Source organism: Primulina tabacum, chromosome 5 (genome assembly GCF_025594145.1).
Source record: "Primulina tabacum isolate GXHZ01 chromosome 5, ASM2559414v2, whole genome shotgun sequence".
NCBI classification, from domain to species: Eukaryota; Viridiplantae; Streptophyta; class Magnoliopsida; order Lamiales; family Gesneriaceae; genus Primulina; species Primulina tabacum.
Window position 1 is genome coordinate 12,330,944 of NC_134554.1, and position 19,650 is coordinate 12,350,593.

At 33.6% G+C, this 19,650-nt stretch overlaps 1 protein-coding gene and 1 pseudogene across 1 annotated transcript; one reads left to right on the forward strand and one right to left on the reverse strand.

The window, feature by feature from the left end:
* Window positions 1–1,044: 1,044 nt before the first annotated feature.
* Window positions 1,045–4,959, reverse strand: LOC142546651 (phototropic-responsive NPH3 family protein NPY4-like; annotated as a pseudogene).
* Window positions 4,960–13,565: 8,606 nt separating this feature from the next.
* LOC142546652 (formin-like protein 6) lies at window positions 13,566–18,032 on the forward strand. Its single transcript, XM_075654485.1, has 4 exons — window positions 13,566–15,353; window positions 15,432–15,628; window positions 16,337–16,578; window positions 16,906–18,032. The coding sequence occupies exons 1-4, from the start codon at window positions 13,888–13,890 to the stop codon at window positions 17,686–17,688; spliced, it is 2,688 nt and encodes an 895-aa protein (XP_075510600.1). The 5' UTR covers window positions 13,566–13,887; the 3' UTR covers window positions 17,689–18,032.
* The last annotated feature ends 1,618 nt before the right edge of the window (window positions 18,033–19,650 follow it).

Below are 19,650 nucleotides of genomic sequence, written 5' to 3' on the forward strand. Positions count from 1 at the left end.
TCGTACGGGGAGATGTCACTGTCGTATCGGGAGATGCATGGTTTTTTTACGACGCCATATTCGTGTCCATAGCTAATGAGAGAAGGAGAATACTGACATACGAATACATGATTGAGAACCACTGGCTGCGATTCTTAACATGTAATTATCCCATCTAGAAGCGGATTCGATCTTATTCTCTTGAAACTCCACGTCATAGGTGAAAATAATTTCCTTCTCGTCTTCAACTTCTAGAGGAGAATCATTGCCAGTTACAGTGCATTTTGCTTGTGGATCACATTTTGGCAATCTTGTTTTGTCATTCCATTTACCCTCGTATTCATGGCATCAGTTTTGTGATACTTTACAGTGAATGTCATCAAATGGTTATTAATAAAATACTCGTTCTCCATTTCACGCCAACAGGGAGACCTTTCTGATACGCCAAGGAATCCATATCAGACCAGTTGTCCGGCATAACTTGAGGGAGATTACCCAATATCATGTTCACCCGATATTCAAGATCAATCTGCTCTTTGAATTCCTTTGCATCTCTGGGATTTAGTGTAGTACGACTAACAACACTGCAGTCTGCGGTTCTAGCATCTTAATTTCGTAGGGAAAGCTCTAAAAAAAAGATCCTTGTGGACAATTTCCCCCTCGTTCACATGGTTCACATTTTCATTCGGCATGCAGGGGAGATAATATTAGGAACATGGAAGTTGAGAATTTGTCAACTAACATTGTATCCCTGTTATTTTTCATAATCGTCACTTTACTCAAAATTTTATAATTATCGCTTACCCGTTGAGAATTTTTAATGTATACTGTGTTGCATTTATGCTATAACAATAAGTCGGTTTTTAATAAAATTTGAATAAACCCAATGTAAAATTTGCATAAAAAAATTATATAAACACGTGACACGAACCTGATGAAGCTAGTATTTCATTAAATACGAGTTTCGGATCACCATGCAAGGAAGGCTCTCTCTTCATTTGGAATTTTGAATCATTTCTCAATTTTATCAAACGATTAATGTGACAATCATCATCAGCTAGAACTTTTACCTTGCATTTTTGGTTAAGTATAGACTACATATACACTTATTCGTGGTATTACAGCAACAGTTCTGCATAAATCAACCTCAATTAATCTATTACTGCAACGGATAAATAAACCACAAAGAGAACCCTACAACTTAAATCAACATGCCTCTTACCAATGCTACCACTTCCCATTGGGCCAAGAAAAACGCTAAAGACACATACTTACGTTAACAGATCATTCCCATGCCTGATTTCCGAACTCAAAAGGATTCAAACATCCTGGGCCAAATCAATAAGGCATTGTCTTAAAATCTCGTTTTAAGACGAGGGATGTCTCCTGTTTCTTGAAGAGGTCGATCTTCTCTATTCGACACTCGTGGATGCAATGCTCTCCGACGTATCCAGCTACTGTTTTCGCTTTGTCTGTCTTTGTTCGCCCAGAGTCTTGAAAATATCCTTTTCACCTTCTTGGGAGCAAGTTTTTCTGCATCTGTACCGTTACTTGGCCCACTTTCGCTCCTGGTTCCTTTAGAGCCTTGAGTTCCTTTGTCATCTGGTCACCATCCCAATCCTCGTCTGTGTTGGTTGTGGCAGATCTACTAGAGCTCTCGTATGATTCGCCAGGGAGCAAAGTCCTACTAGAGCCTGGTAAATCGGGTGTGCTGCTTCCGCCAGAAGCTGCTGCTGCGGCTCTGCTTTGGTCAAAGAAAAGAACCTGCACAACTACTCGAAGAGGAAGCCTCTCATTTTGCACAGCATGCGCACACGCGTCCGCAGATAGTTTCTTGCAGTCCATTAACCTGCAAATTTTCTTTTTCTCACTTTTGCTCAATCCCGGATGTTCCTATAACAAGACATATCGATTAGTCACCTAAATCAAACAGAAGGACCCGTCTCATAATTATAAGAAATAAAAATTTATTGTTTAATTTCTAAAACTGCTAGATTCGACCTCCCCAAAATCTATTTAGTTTTCCCGTCTCATCCCCTCGTCAAGTCTCACTCTCATCCAAATTCTTTTATTCGCGTTAGCACGTAAGGAGAATCGAGAAAAACAGAGAGTACAAGAGGATTGTAGGAATAAACCTTCATGAATATGTCAATAGCCCGGTATATTCCATCATGGGTTGATCTTGAAAAGCCAGAAACAATTTCAAAAAGATTGACAAATCTAGACAATGACAATGACGAATCTTTCGCAGCTTCGGCCAGATAGCCATCAACTAATCTAGCCACCTTCATCTTTGATGCATCTGAGTTACATCCGGTAAATGTCTCTGGGTACCCGTGATCACTTGTGAAATGGCTCTGTGAGCTATGTTCTAGCATTAAAAACTTTTCAACTAGCTCGTGTACTACATTTATATCATATGTGGTCCTCTCACCACTTGGCGAACAAACTAGAAAATCAGCAACAGATGCCTCTTCAAGTTGGCATGCAATTCTTTGCATCAGCTCGCGTCTTCCAGTTTCTCCACAATTTAGCTCTATAGACATGTGCAATAACTTGAGCAAAAAACTGCAAGAGATGGAGTTTTTTTCCAAAGGAAGCAACCATATAATGGTATCAACCAAGTACCGGCACTTCAAGGCATCGCCACCTTGGATAACACCGTTATTGAAACCTGGCACCCTTCTTAAAATGTAATGTTTTAGTGATTCTCCGATCCCCGCTGCAGATATTCTTCCTTTAGCTTTAATAATAGTTACAACTCGCTTATACAAATCTACATGAAGCGCACAGAGGTCTTCCACCCACCAGTCCTTCGGCACAGTTTGCTGTTTTTTCACACCATTCCAATGTGGGGTGATTTCATTTTCGGACAGGAGCTTCTTACGATTAAAATCATATGAAAAGTCGACTTTTGATGGGTCAGTTGAAGCTCGATTAGCTATCGAATCTAAGCAGTGGTTAACAATTTTCAATTCCTCGGACCATGGAAGAAGAGATTTAGTTGTCTGAAGTACGATGATCGAGTCTTTCCAGCTCCGGAAAATGCTGGAAGTAAGAAAAACATCGATCTTGTAAACAAGATTCCCTTTTTCAACGATCTCGAACATCTCTAGATACTCTGCCGCACAGCGTGCTGATACAACGTTATATGCATTTAGTGTTACAACCATGCCATAACAAAACTTAGCACAAATTTCGAACGCAGCAGGTCCGCCTGGAATATCATGGACGTCAATTTCATCATTTGTTTCATCGCTTGTACTGGATACGAGCTTCTGAAGGTGAGAGCTCTTGGAAAGAAGAGGAAACTGTACAACAGAGAAGTGCAAATTTGAGATAAATACCAGAAATGCTTTTCTGTACGAAGAGATTAATTATACCTTGTGGAGATGGAACTTGAAATCTCCAACACTAACGACAATATCAGTAGCCAATTCTGTAGCCACATACCTGAAAAATAGGCTACTAACGGTCAAATTCAGAACAAAATTCATATACTTGCTCTTCCCAAATCATACTTTGGCATTGAAGAAATGGCTCAGTATACAGAATTGATGGGGAAAAAAAACCAAATCAAGCACAAGAAAATAATGGACTTCCTGTCCTCTCATAAGGCATTGTCAGCTTGAAATTCTAGGGCTCCCAAGTCCCAAGTTTCACAAGAAAAACAGCAAGAGGAGAAATGATAATCAAATAATTCATTTAAATCTTAACGCGAAACCTAACCATGGTGAATTTACTTTTCATTAAAAAAGAAAGAAAATAAAAGAATAGAGAACATACTGAATATTGGGAAAATAAAGTAAGATACCTGATAACAAAGTTGCACAGTAAAACTAAGATTACAAGAAATTTGACAAACCTGATATTGTCCCCGTCTGTCTGAAACTGATCAGGCTTGGATCCAAGCTTCATAAACTTCATACTGGCAGGCTAATTTCCTTTCACCTTCAAGAATCTCAGCTCCCGATTCCCTACTATTTTCAAGAACTTAAACCTCAAAATGAAGTTGAAAAACAAGAACAGGGATAGCCCCAAACCAAAACAAAAGAGAGAATACCTAAACACAACACCTTGGAATATTATCTCCGAAACTATATAATCTCTATTCTGAGGACATGTGATAATCTCAAGTTAATTTTTTCTAAGTCAAGGCCAAGAAACCACAATACTCGGTATGATTTTCCTTTCACCAATGGAGTAATGGACACCTGAAAAAGCCAACATAATCTCGGTATTAGTGGAAGACCAAAATAAAATCACAGATTATTTGGAATATACTGAAACATGAAAACAAACCAGCACTAAAACCAACACATTTGTTCTCTGAAATTCCAGCGTTTAAAGAAACAAAATTTCCTAAACAATTAATGATACCTAATAATAAATCACAAGATCATCAAAGTTGCAAGAAACAAGAACAAACATAAACATCGTAATTAGATAAGAATCCATTCGTTCAAGAAAGTAGAAAACTACGTAGAAAATGGAATAAACTCAGTAAGGTGACATCTTTATCATAGTTTCTATCAGGAAATACCATATTCTAACTAAAACCCGAAAACCCATATGCATTCAGGTACTAGAAACCCAACACCCCCGATAAGATATTGAAAGAAAAAGTAAAGAAACAAAAAAACTCTGACCACGTTTGGTGTACTCAACGAAGCTGACCTCCATACAAAGATTCCATGCCCAATCAAGCAAAACAATGCTATACGATACGAGCAAAGGAAAAGGAAAACCCACTGTCAAAAAAACCAAAGGAGAAAAAACATATGCGCTGTGTCGAAACTGGCCGGCCACCACCGTAACACCATGTTCACAAAAGGCCAAGCTAAGAATGTTCCCACAGTTTATATATCACTTACGAATCAGCACCACCGCCCCCCAGGCTCGCTCCTTTTTTCTCCCCTCGCTTTCACTTTTAACATCTACGATCAAAATACCCATTTTCCGAGGCACGCAAATATGTATATATACATATATATATATATATATATAGATATATATATACAGCAAAAGTGAAAACACATTATTAAATTACAAAAAAATTAGCTGTCGCTTTTTCTACTCTTTTTCTTTACTATTATTCGCATCTGTTACAGTAAAGTGAGGTGGCTTCTTTTTCGCCTATATCCAATCAGGACCCCTCAATCTTTTCAATTCAACCGAAGCATACAGTATTGGGCACGCTATGCTGACAGTGTTGCCCCCTTCATTATATACAAAACCTTTTCCCTTCTTTGGATTTTTATCCATTGTTCCATAGTGGAGTCGTATATTTTTTGAGCAGGAAAACGACCAATCTTTTTTCCCCTCTCTCTAGCGTACTTTGATACTAACGGTGTCCAACTCTATCGAGATCTTTTTTGCGGAGGATTAGAGCCTTCTTTGCCGTAAAATTCATACGCTTCCATAGATTTCATTCATTAATTGGCTGTTCACATTCGCTCCTGAAATCTATCAAGACTGATTAATGGGCTCAGACTTGTTTTTAAAATCAGATGCAGTCTGCAGTTCGACCGGTTCGACCCAAAAACGATCGATCATCCCATTCGGTCCGAGTCTAAAAACAATTTATGTTGGCCAATTCATCAAAATGGGTCGAGAATCCGTTAAAAATCGATTCCACTATTCATCACTTTAAAAAAAATTCAACAAATTTATTTATTTTTAATTGAATTATTTTTTATATTTATTTTAAAAAATTATTTCTTATATTTTAAATTTTATTGTTAGTTAAATATGGTTATTTGAATTTTAAATCTGTGAAAATATTATTTCAATTTTATTAGAGTTATTTTGATTTATTTTATTTTTTATTAAAAAAATAAATATATTATTATGTTCGGAATTTTTCATAAATATATATAATATGTATTTATTTATTATATATATATATATTTTTTAAAATCTTTAAAATTTAAATATATTTTTTATTATATTATATTATTATTTATATAATATAATAGTTTTTTGGTCTAACCGTCATGTTAAACGATCCGATTGATTGAAACGTTTTTATAAGATAGATTGATTCGATAATTGATTTGATTATTAAAACATTAATGAGTTATAAAACATTAATTAGTTATACAAACTATAATAAGTTCAATTATTATTATTATTATTGTTGTTGTTGTTGTTGTTCAGATATTCGAGTTGATAGAGTGTATGAGCATTAGATGTTCGATTCGTTATTACAACACTTTTTTCGGATATGTCAGTCGCACGAGAATTAATGAGTGCAATTTTTATGATTAACATGATTCGAAGACTAGTAAAATAACATAGAAGTTTACTTACTGCATTTTGAAGAAGAACAACTACTTGTTTCGTCTCACAAAAATAAAAATAAAGTGTCACATGACACCGCCGAATCACCTCCTCCCGGTGTCCCCAAAATTAAGTAAAATAATGATAATAATAATTTATTAATTTTTTTATTTTGCTAATGCATGTTATATTAAAAAAATATTAGAGTATAAAAAAAGATTCGAATATGAAATTCTGATGTAAAATAATACAAAGAATGATTAGAAATAAAACACTATCAATCTTTGGTTTAACGAGTATAATCGAATTCTGTCGAAAGATCCCCGGAGTCAATTCTTTATTTTCTACTGATAATAATTCGAGCCAGGAAATCTACACAGTATTTCCCCAATAAAATGTTTTTTTTTTTTTAATTAATCGTTTGGTCACAAGATATCGACAAATTTTAATAATTTATTACATGACACACACATAAAAATATTAAAACGGTGTCTAAATTCAGGCAAAATTGACCCGCAAAAGTTATTGAAACAGACACCCATTTACCATAAAATCTCTAAATAATTATAATTATTCGCTGAATGTTTTCTCAAATCCCATATAATTTTTTTTATCGTTACTATATATTAATCACCCAGCTTATTAAAAATATTATTGAATAACAAGTGGTTATCATTATTTTATTAAAGGGTGTGACATGTGCACATACGTAATGAGTGAATATTAATATTAAACCATATAAAACGGATCTTCAACCTATTTGATTTATATATATATTTATATTGACAAAAACTTGTGTGAGAAAGTCTCACGAGTCATATTTTGTGAAACAAATATTTTATTTGGGTCATTCATGAAAAATTATTAATTTTTATGCTAAAAGTATTACTTTTTGTTGTGAATATCAGTAGGATTGATATGTATTACAGATAAAGATTCGTGATACAGTCTCACAAGAGACATACTCATATATATATATATATATATATATATATTATGTTTAAAATATTATTTTTTATTTGTTATTAAAAAATATTATACGATATATGTTGATTTGAATAAAAAATATTAATTTTTATATCAAAAATTTTACCTCGACCGTAGATCTATATCGGAGATACTACTCTAAATTAAATACCATCAGTTCAAAATCATCCTGCAAGAATACCACAAAATTCATTGTCGGTGATTTGATTAATTTAATGTAAAAAAAAAATCAATGATTTGGTGTTTTATACTAGTATTAAAAATTAAAGCCACAATGGCCGCCACATTTCAGCAAGTGGGGATTTAATTAATTGTACTTGTTACAAGCTAATATCTTTTTATATATTCATATTTCTAAATTACATTATTAAAGAGTATATAATAGTAATATGAATTATGATATAAAAACTCGATAGTAATAGTTAATGGTGGAGGGGTGTGTCACTAATGATGATAGATTGTGTGGTAAAGCCTAATCTCAAGCTCTAATAATCTTAGTCACATGCATTGACAAATACTGATCATACTAATTTTTTTTTTCAATGGCTAATTAATTAATTCGGGTAGTTGAATATTTGATATGATCGAATAGGGATCAAATATTTTTCGAGTCTCAAAAAATTCCGAACCTACTGGGTACGTTTATATCTTTAGTCTCACGAATATAGATTTGTGATGGTTGCACAAAAGACATACTCATATAGTCGTATATATGTTCGATATCCTACATCTGTTGGGTTAAATTTTGAAAGTTTTTTTTATGAACTTGAATAATTCTCCTCTTTTCAGATAACTTTGGGTGGAGACTCTAACTCTCAATACTACTAGATACATGTTTGTGGAGTTAACAAATCATGTATTTTATAATTAGATATATTAGATAACTTTATCGTCAGAATCCCTTCACCAATCTCGATTAAAATATGGAGTGGGTATCTTGTGAGTCACAAATCTTTATCTTTTAGACGGGTCGATCATACCGATATTCACAATAAAAAGCAATATTCTTAGCATAAAAAGTAATATTTTTTCATGAAATATCCAAATAAGATATATCTCTCACAAATTATGACTCGTGAAATAGTATGATATGAGAACATTGATATCACATTTTTGCAAGTTCTTTAATTCGAATTCTTTAACATTTTAATTGAATTCCATCAAATGCGTTCAGTATAAATATGGACACGAATCACGATTTCACTTGAATCTCTTGTCGGATTTGATTTGTAAACACTACAAAAAGAATATCACAAATTTTTATTATTCAAAATCAATTTAGTTTATGGATTGGCGATAAAGAACAAAAACACGTAGTATATATTCTTTCTCATATTAATAATTATATATTCTTTGCAAAATTCGTTACAAGCACAATGTTCCAAAATATCAAAACAAAATCTCAAATTAAAGATTTCATACATTATAAAAATAGTTCATGATTGTTTTTTTATTTTATAAAAAAAAAATCGAATTCTAAAATCAAATGATTTCTTTTATTAATTTAAAATAGAATGCTTTCCGAAGGTCAATTCGGCCAAAATTCTTGCTATAGACTCTCCAAGTCTTTGGAGAGAGTTTTGAGGCCTGATTTATTAAGTGGGCCTAAACACGTGGCCAAACCCAACCGCGTTGGTATTTACGGTGTTGGGCTCCTATTGCTACTGAGTCAGTCAGTCATCACTATGTGTATATATTTGTGTGTATTTTAAATTTCAATAAATTGTTATCCTTTATTTGGAAACTGTTGCTGCTTGCTTATATTTTCAGTAAAACTTATGTTTTAATAATTTTTTAAGATAAAAATTTGTGTGAGACGTTCTCACAGATCGTATTTTGTGAGACAAATCTCTTATTTGGGTCATCCATGAAAAATTATTACTTTTTATGCTAAGAGTATTAGTTTTTATTGTAAATATCGGTATGATTGATCCGTCTCACATATAAAGATTCGTGAGACCGTCTCAAAATAGATCTACTCTTTCTTTTACAACTTTAATCTTTATAATTGTTATCAATTTATTTATCACATGCTGTATCACGAAGAATGCATCTTTTACAAGGTACAATTGCCCGAATCTGTTGTCATATGGAAGCAAAGGTTCAGATGCCTGACGTGCAAAATTATAATGGAATTTTGCTCCAGTGATGATGCGTACATAAGAGAAAATATTAGGCAAAAAGTTATCTGATACGATCTTACGGGTCGTATTTTGTGAGACGGATCTCTTATTTGGTTCATAAATTAAAAAATATTAATTTTTATGCTAAGAGAATTATTTTTTTTAGTGTATATCGGTAGGGTTAACCCATTTCACAGATAAAATACGTGAAACCGTCTCACAAGAGATCTACTCAAAAAATTAACCTTTGGGATTCAAATACCCAATATTTTATGTAAGTGATACTTACTTCTCTTATCAAATGCTGGTAGTTACAACATGTCGATAAAAGTAAGTATCGAATACATAAAATATAAGAGAGCTTAACGGGGAAAAAAAAACCCGAAAAATAAACACACAAACACGATTAGAATTTGTCGTCGAAGTATTTTTTGTTAGTTTTTTCGCCGAATAAATAAATAAAATTTCACTCGATAATTTTACATCACACTTGTTTTTTTCTTTGTTTGTTTTAGGAGCATTTATTGAAAGAATAAGTACCGACAACCCTTTTCTTCACGATTAAAGAAAATATCAATAAGTGGGCACTCTATCAAACGTGGCGACAAATAATCCGACAAGATTTAACAATAATTATTCTTAGTCTGGAAAAATTAACTTAATAAATTGATGTTCGTGGATATGTATGTGTAAATTAAATTCGTGTGAAACGAAATCAAATTTAATGTGTAGTTTTCTTTTTTCCTCATCACTATTTTCATTTCACCGCCCAATATTAAAATACTACTTGTACTAAAACGTAACTAAACGGATTATGATGTTTATAACTTATTTTTGTGGTGATGGTTGTAATTATATCATAAGTATTGTTTGTATCTATAGACTGCTAAAGCTTAAATTAACAATATATTAGCATTATTTTTTAAGTAATTTGTATTTTACCAAAAATAATGAATTTATTTATTGCAACAAGTCAAATCGAATTTTCCACGTGGCCATAAAAGTCAACAATTTGTTTGTATCCTCAACCTTTTCATCCACAACATGACAAGGCTTGTATATTTGTTTATCCATTTCAGTTTGGTGAAGGAGGAAATCAGATATTTAGACATGCAAAAGTTGTATGATTCTAATAATTTGAGGTTAATTCAATGTCATTTGAAACCCTTTGTAAATTTGGACATACAGCTTACAACTTTGTTATTATGTATTTCAAAACTTGAGGTTAATAATTTGTACATGGAATAATTTAATGGAGTGATGGAAAAGGATGGTGGTGTCCCTTTTGTGATTCCAATCCCATTATGAAATGGCAAGCTAAAGAGAAAATAAATAACAATTATTAAAGACAAAGCCTAAAAAGCAATATTCTCTCGACAAATAAAAAGTGTGTTCCTTAGAAAATGATATTTTTTAGCCTAATATATTTAACTATTTATTGTTTTTATGTTTTCAAATTTTATTTTTATCTTATAACTTTACTTTTTTGCTATTTTAATCAGCTTTCATGGATGTGACATTGTACACGTCAACGTTATATAGACGCCACATCAACATCACGTCATGAAATTATTAAAATTCTGAAAAATCAAATATCACGTACTAAGACTGAAATTTAACAATATAAATTATCAAGAGAAAAAAATATAATTTTCTTATATTATTTGATTTGATCATAAAATTCTATATAGTTACCCAAATAATTTAATTTTTTTTTATTTTTTTTTTTGGGTTCCATGACCTCTGATTTTATGCATAGATTGATGCCACTAGAATCCTTCGGTGTATGGCATACGCAAATAATTTCATGTTCCAAAGTTTTGGTGAAGTTTATGTCACAGGTAAAAAGTTGATGATTGAAGAAATTAGTCTACTTCTTTGTAAATAAAAATAAAAATAAAACATGAAACTATTATTAAGTTAGATCGGAAATATGCATATCTGAAATATGTGTAGAAGGGAATTATGATTCATCCTACAAGATTATACGTAGAAACAATTGTCCGAAATAGAGCATGGACAGACTGATTTACCGATCTACTCTATTATCTCAGGAAGTTCGAAATTTAGTTTTAAGTTATATTAAATCAGTCTTAACCCATATATAAAAAAGTAGAAACCAACAAATTATTTATTTGTTGCCATTTTTTAAAATGGGGAAGTAAGGGAGAAGTCTTTCTCGTGGACAAAAAAGTTGGGGTCACCGTGGTTCATTAATTCTATTTTCAAAAGACAAAAATTTGTGTGAGTGTGACTGAGACGGTCTCATGGGTCGTATTTTGTAAGACGGATCTCTTATTTGGGTTACCTGTTAAAAAATATTACTATCTATGCTAAGAGTATTACTTTTTTTTTGTGAATATCGGTAGGGTTGACTCGTCTCACAAATAAATATTTGTGATATCATCTCACAAGAGAGTGAGTTACTATTTTCAAAAAGTGAAGACTCAAGCTTCACTCCTACTTGTGTCATCGAATGGAGATTTGAGAAAACCCTCCCGAAATATTTGATTGGAGCAATGGTCGATGCTTTTTGCTAGGGCCAAAAATACATCGTAAGAAATTTTTTTTTAATGGAAAAATCGTAAAAAACCATTTCCTATTAAATATAACTATGCATGTCACGTTATAAATGAATAATAAAATATATAAATATCATTATTACCATCATTTGTAGTATTTGTTACAACTTATAACTATGATCACATGTCGATTTTCATTAGTTATATATAGTCTCAACTATCTAGAGAGATGTTTGAAACAATTATTATCTAATCGATTCTCGTGTTTGGGTTGTTATATGACGTAGAAGATATGAATTGTGGTTACTGTTATCTTACAACATATGGAATAACTATTAGCGGTAGATATTTGGTTTTAAAATTTGCTCAAAAAATTTACTATATAAATCTCATTTCTTGTTTTTGTAAAACAAATTAGTTTTCATTAAAACAAACAGTGATGATCCTAATTCGTATGACGCTAGCAACATATTATTTCAATCATGATACGGTTTAAAGCATATAAATCTAAGTATAGTAATTAATTGTCATTTTTAACATGCACACATTAAACCGTCCATATTGATATTTTATGATAGTCGGGCAAATCAGGTGAGCTAGGTGGACGATTTACCAGGGTTACAACGGAGACCGGACATATAGTAGTACCCAGATTGAAGAATATGGACATTTTAACAACAAAAAATGTTAGTGGGGCGCCTGAAATATTTCCGATATGGCTACTTCAACGCTCAACTCAGTCAATAATAGAAAATATATGGGGAGTACTTGTGGTAAATGTTAAGTCAATTCAATGTCTTATGATCAAACAAACCTGAGTATTTATAGGGGAGATGTTACTGATGACCATATTTTCAATGTTCGGCCACTCCTTATGTGAAGAAGGATGCTCATGCTCTATGTTTGACACTGTTACAACTGACAACTCATATTGCTTCTTGTCTTGTCATATCATGTCTACATACGCTAAATGACATGTCAAAGATTTCGAAGTATGGTCCTCCATACTTGTGGGTCCAGGATTGACGCTTGTTCCAAAGTGTTTGGGCATGATATCGCTGTGAGGACATATACAGAATCCCTTATTCACTAAGCCTTCTAATAATGCTCGGGTTAAGTTGAGAGGTCAGACTTATTTGCGGTTAGCTTCTCTAGTTGTTTCGAACCCAGGAATAAAAGAATACTTCTATTTTTCGGGCCGGTTCTTACATAGGCTTCTCTCATAATCTCGATCTATCCTTTGTACGAGTCTTAAGACGTCCTGAGCTCTTCCGGTAGTATCGATATTAAAAGATGGTTATGTGTAATTTCTATGATTTTTAGGTTGGCTCAATTATTATATATTGTTGATTGGTTTATAATATCTGATTTGTAGCTATTATATCCAGAGTTTTAGATAGAGCTAAACATATTCGATTTTACAGTTTTGCTTGTAAAATTAGCTACATAAATCTCCATGATATCACATAGAAAAAAAATATTTTTATCCCCAATTACTTATTGTATGTGAGACGAATTAAATATATATAATATTTGGGTATATATATATATTTTTATGAATTGGATATGATCGAAAATCAATTTCATAAAATTGACTCGTAGTATATCAATACTTGTGTTTATAAAAATGAGGAAAACTAAATAAATTATCCGCATAAGTACTTTGCAATATCAAAATAAATACAATTACAATAAGTAGTTTGCAGGTGTGTAACTCAAGTTTATGTGCTATAATAACTATAATGTAAAAAGAAAACTTGGAGAACACAAGAGGTGGAAAAGTGTTGCTATTCCCAAGTGATCGTCCCCACCGGGAGCGAGAGAAAAAGAAAGCATCAAGTTCTTGCAGCTCTGAGAAGCTTCTCCTTTACAAACTCATTCCTTCTCTCTTTCTGTCTCTAAATTTTGGCGAAAACTGAGAATTTAGAATCCAGAGCAGATATGAACAAGGGGAAACGAAGAAACCTAAATGAGCTTATCAAGATAAAAGCACAATGAGAGTCTATTATATGTGCAATTTCTTGGTTTTCTCAATAGTTCTCTCTTTTATGCTCCAGTTGATCACAGGGGCAGAACCCAAGATTCAAAATTTCGTTAATGAAGAGAAAGCCAGGAGAATTCTGCACCAACCATTGTTTCCTTCCAATTCAGAAACGCCGCCGCCGTCGCCGCCTCCACCACCACCGACAAGCCAGGATTCACCAGACCAAGACCAGCCATTCTTCCATGAACACCCAACTGGTCCAACGGTGGATCAGGGCGGCAGTGCCGGCCAGCAGCCGGCATCAACTTCAGCCAACACGACGCCGGTGTCTATTCCAGTTTCCGCAAAGCCAACCAATTCTGCCAAGAAAATTGGAGTAGCAGTCTCATCAGGAATTCTAACTCTAGTAATGGTATCTGCGCTCGTCTTCTATTTATTTAAGCAGCGTTCGAATCAGACTGATGAGTCCCGGAAGCTTGTTAATGGGAATTCAAGATTCACCAATGAAGAATCAAGAATGCCACCATCTACTTTCCTCTACATTGGGACAGTGGAGCCATCTGCGAGAAGTTTGGTAAATGAGACCGCTAATGATGATGCGAATGGCTCACCATATCAAAAACTGAAACCCGGAAAAAAACCCGAACGGTACCGGCCTAGTCCCGAGCTTCAGCCGCTGCCACCTTTAACCAAGCCGCCGCTGCCGCCGAGTATAAATTCACCTCCACCGATGTCTTCATCAGATGATGAGAGCAACGACACCAATTTTTACACCCCACAAGGATCATCTATGAGCAACGAGTCTCCCGGTTCACGCCACAACCACCGGAATAAGCAATTAAACCAGGCTAGACCAGAAACTCGTATTGCTAATACTTCAGTCCCCCATTCCAAGCGAACATCACCAAAATCTCGTTTATCAGCATCATCCCCAGACACAAAGCCCGCGATGATGCAGTCAATAAAGCAATCTTTTATACCATCGGAAACTTCTTCCTTGGGGCCATCGCAGCCCAGTAAAACATTGGCATTTACTCCTAAAAGGGCAGCAGGAAAATTCTCGACGCCACCTCCACCACCGGATATGGGACGGCTTCAATCAATAAGCAGTTATGAGCAACAAACATCAAAAATACCAATTCCACCTCCGCCGCCTCCACCTCCCCCTCCCCCTCCCCCTCCCCAGCCTTTCCCAGCACCAAGAAAATTCGGACCCGTGGAAACAAATGTGCCTTTACAAGTCCTGAAACTGGCCACAAGGCTACACTTGAAGACTCCCAGTCCGAAAGCAACCCCAAGAAGTGAAAAAATAACCTCCTTTGAAGAAGAGGGCAAAGGTTCCAGTTCATCAGAGAAACTTGGTGCCGATGAAAAAGAGGGATCGAAGCCCAAGTTAAAGCCTTTGCATTGGGACAAAATGCGAGCCTCCTCGTACAGGGACACCGTTTGGGACCATTTAAAGTCAAGTTCATTCCAGTAAGTGAAATGTACAATACTTCTATTGAAATGATGTTCATGTATACACAATCTGTTAATATGAAACCTTTCCTACAGGTTGAATGAGGACGCGATGGAATCCCTTTTCGGATTTAATTTTGCTAATTCAGTTCCTAAAGAGGGCAGGAAGTTGGTGATCCCTTCTTTGGATCAGGAGAACAGAGTGCTGGATCCAAAGAAATCCCAAAACATTGCCATTTTATTGCGAGCATTGAACGTGACAAGAGAAGAAGTTTGTGAAGCACTTTTAGATGGTATGTGTCGTTATCTAAATGCATAATCTGTACCAAAAAAATTAGTTGACAAGGAGGCTTTAGTAATTTGATTGAAAACGTGCATAAGTGAATATGCAATTTAAAGATGAAGTATTTAATGCTTCAATTATAATTGTCACTCCGAGGATAATAATCTTTTTGTCTTAAAATGAGAAGATGACATGAAAGAAACCTCAACCTAAACCAAGTAGGCATTAATAGTGAATCATCTATTCTTCTTTATACTAACTAATGCAGAGAAGGCTTGGAATCTCAAGTTTGAACTTGTGAATTTTCATATGAGAAAAAATTTACGTCCACCAGTAAGTTTTCTAGCGGAAGAATTAACTTTGTTCCCACACAGGTAGGAAAAAACGAGTTCAGATGCATATGAAAAACATTTGAATCTTGTGTAAATTACCGCAATACGGCAATCGAAGGGACAAGAATACAACGAAAGAACAGAGGTGAACAGAGCAGAATTGACATTCTAGTTCAGAGTCGAGCAAATCAAAAGCTAATATACCATACATTATGGTTTTGGAAAATTGGCATGGTGCTTAGTTATTATAATGACTCCCAACCTACAATGCTTTATTTCTTTTAATGTATAGACAGGGGTTCGAATTTAATTCGAGACATCTAGTATTGATTATCCCTCTGAATTTTTCATGATGCGCTTATTCGAAGATTTGTTTGATGCTGCAGGAAATCCGGAGGGATTGGGTCCTGAGCTTTTGGAGACATTAGTGAAGATGGCGCCAACCAAAGAGGAGGAAATAAAACTTAAAAACTACAATGATGAAGGCTTTAAGTTAGGATCCGCAGAGAGATTCCTCAAGTCAATACTCTCTATCCCATTTGCCTTTAAAAGAGTAGAAGCCATGCTATATAGAGCAAACTTTGATGCAGAAGTTAATTACTTGCAAAAATCTTTTCAAACCCTTGAGGTACAACCAATTATTGGATTGAACTTGGCTATTTCTATGATGATGTGTTTTATGATTTAAAGTTTTTGTGCACACTGAAAGTTGAAACATTTTTTCCCAAAAGTTCGACCTCATGGGAGGGGAGCCAACAATAAAATGTGTGTTTTAGCCCATTCCTACATCTATAAGCCGCAGACTAGGGAATATATGTCCAAAACTTGGAACTCTTGAGAGATTGTCCAATAAAACAGTGACCATTTATTTAAACATTGTCATTCAAGTGTAACTGAAAATCTATATGTTTAAGGTCCATGAGTCTTCTCACAAGTGGATCATTCCACAATGCAGGAGGCGAGTGAGGAATTGAAGAATAGCCGCCTATTTCTTAAGCTGCTTGAAGCTGTTTTAAGGACAGGAAACCGAATGAATGATGGCACTAATCGTGGTGATGCTCGGGCTTTTAAACTAGACACTCTATTAAAATTAGTGGACATAAAGGGAACAGATGGGAAAACAACCTTACTTCACTTTGTCGTCCAAGAGATAATCAGGTCCGAAGGAGCAGTTCCCGACCCAACCAGTGAAAATCTGCCGATCGAAACCACTTTTCAAGAAGAAGAGTTCAAGAAAAAAGGATTGCGTGTCGTATCCGGCTTGAGTAAAGAACTTGGAAGTGTTAAAAAGGCAGCAGGAATGGACTCAGATGTATTGAGCAGCTACGTCTCCAAACTTGAAACGGGACTTGAGAAGGTTAGATTGGTTCTTCAACACGAGAAACAGAACCTGCAAGGTAAATTCTGTGATTCAATGAAAAAGTTTCTTGATGAAGCTACTGAGGAAATACACCGGGTTAAGTCCGAAGAAAGAAAAGCCTTGTCCCTCGTGAGTGAGGTAACCGAGTATTTCCATGGAGATGCTGCGAAAGAGGCCCATCCACTAAGGATTTTCTTGATCGTACGAGATTTTCTCTCCATATTAGACAATGTATGCAAAGATGTAGGCAGAATGCAGGATAGACCTACAATGGGCGCGGGGAAATCATTCAGAATACCTGTAACTGCACCAATGCCAGTACTTAACAGATACAACATGCGACGGTACGATAGAAGTTCTGATGAAGATAGCATGTGATTGGGTAACTTTGGTATACCACACACGAGGAATGATACCTTAAGCCGCAACGGATTTGCAGCTGCTACTGCGTTCGAAAACCGATAACACAAAAGATACATAAAAATTTATAGAATATAAAGGTAAAATTTCCAGAGAACAACTGAAATAAGCAGCAGGGATGCGAGATCTTGAACAATCAAGTGTACGAAGTCATGCAAGAAAAAAATATATTTTTTAATGCTAAATACAGCAGGTATAGGTAAAACGGTCTACTTCCATTTGTTTATTTTCCCCAAAACTTATCGTACTTCATTAAGTTTTTAGGAAATAATAATATTAATTATTTTGCTTAAAAAATATTTCAACAGATTATTCGGTATTTGTATTCAGATTTTTTGTACAAAGAAATGAATTCCACATATGCTCCCATTATAGATACTAGCGGATCGATCATAGCACACGCTATCCTCTGTTTTCCGTATAAAAATTAGATAATGAAGTAATTTTTTTATTTAATAAAATTAATTAATTCTAAAATTTTAAAATAGTAGGAGGAAAATAAAATGTAGAGAAAATTATGATATATGTAATTGAATGATTAGAAAGTATATAAGAACTTATCAAACATCTTAACCACCATACCAAAATTAATTAATAAAAAGTTTAACTTTAATAAATTGAAAAACAAAAAAATTTTGTGAGACGGTATCACGAGTAAATTTGGTAAGATATATATATTATTTGTGTCATTATTGAAAAATATTATTTTTTATACTAAAAGTATAACTTATTATTTTGCATAAGGGTATGGTCTCGTCTCACGGATAAAGATATATAATATCATCTCATAAAAGACTTATTAATTGAATAAAGATATGTTTGTTCGTCATGGATACGTGAATTTGTGAATGTAAAATTTATTATTTACCAAAATTAAAATATCCGTGAATTTCTTTTTTTGTCATCTATTAAATTCCTTCAAATTTTCAATATAAAAAATAAGGATGACAAGGTCTAGACAGATTTTGCCAAATCAGATCCCTGCCTCGCCCCTCGAACTCGACGAATCCAATTTAGGTTGGACCCACTAAAAATTATGTACTTCTTAAAATTTAGTCATTATACAATAAAAATATTTAAAAATTAATAAATAATTAAAGTTAATATAACCATTAATATTACCCAACTCTACTAATTTATATTCAGTTTATGATAAAATAAAAATTATATTTATATATTTTCATTTTAAACGCATTATTATAAATAAAATTATATCATGATAGGGATCAATGTATACATCATTCAATAAAAAAATATAAATATTGTAAAAATAATATTAGTACATGTATATTTATAGTGGCGAGTATGGGGCATTCATCATTTCCGCCCCGGATTCACTTGTGAACCCGCTTGATCAAGTCTAAAACCATCTCGTCGAGACTAATTTAATATCGAGTCGGGTTTAAACCCTTTTCAATACCATCTTACTAAAAAATTTCTCTAAAACCATATGACAAATTATATGTGTGTGCCATTTAATTACGCTATCAACGATTGGTCTTAAAGAAATTCCTCATATATATATTTCATTAAAACAGTGTGCATTTATTATATATTTTTTCATCAAAACAGTGTGACATTAATAATAATAACAAAAAAGCAACAATTTATAGAGTGACACGTACACGTACATAAAATATTCAAATCCTCTTATTTAATGATATTCCAGAAATCTAAATTTGCAAAAAAGAGGTTTAATAAGTTAAACCTAACATTAACTCACTTATATTTTATATCTGTCGATCAAATTTCTAATTAATATTTTCCCATTAGAAATTTCGATTTTTTTAGTATTTGTCATTGTATTATTATAATTACGAGTTATACACTAATTTAAACTATATTATTTAAATTAAATCAATCGTTAATATAAATAAATAAACTCATATTATCGCTAATTTTTCTTTTAAATTGTATATT

Coding starts and splice junctions, on each gene's coding strand:
- LOC142546652 (XM_075654485.1), top strand. CDS start 13,888: ATGAGAGTCTATTATATGTGCAATTTCTTGGTTTTCTCAATAGTTCTC. Junction 15,354..15,431: donor TTAAAGTCAAGTTCATTCCA/GTAAGTGAAATG, acceptor CCTTTCCTACAG/GTTGAATGAGGACGCGATGG. Junction 16,579..16,905: donor AATCTTTTCAAACCCTTGAG/GTACAACCAATT, acceptor TCCACAATGCAG/GAGGCGAGTGAGGAATTGAA.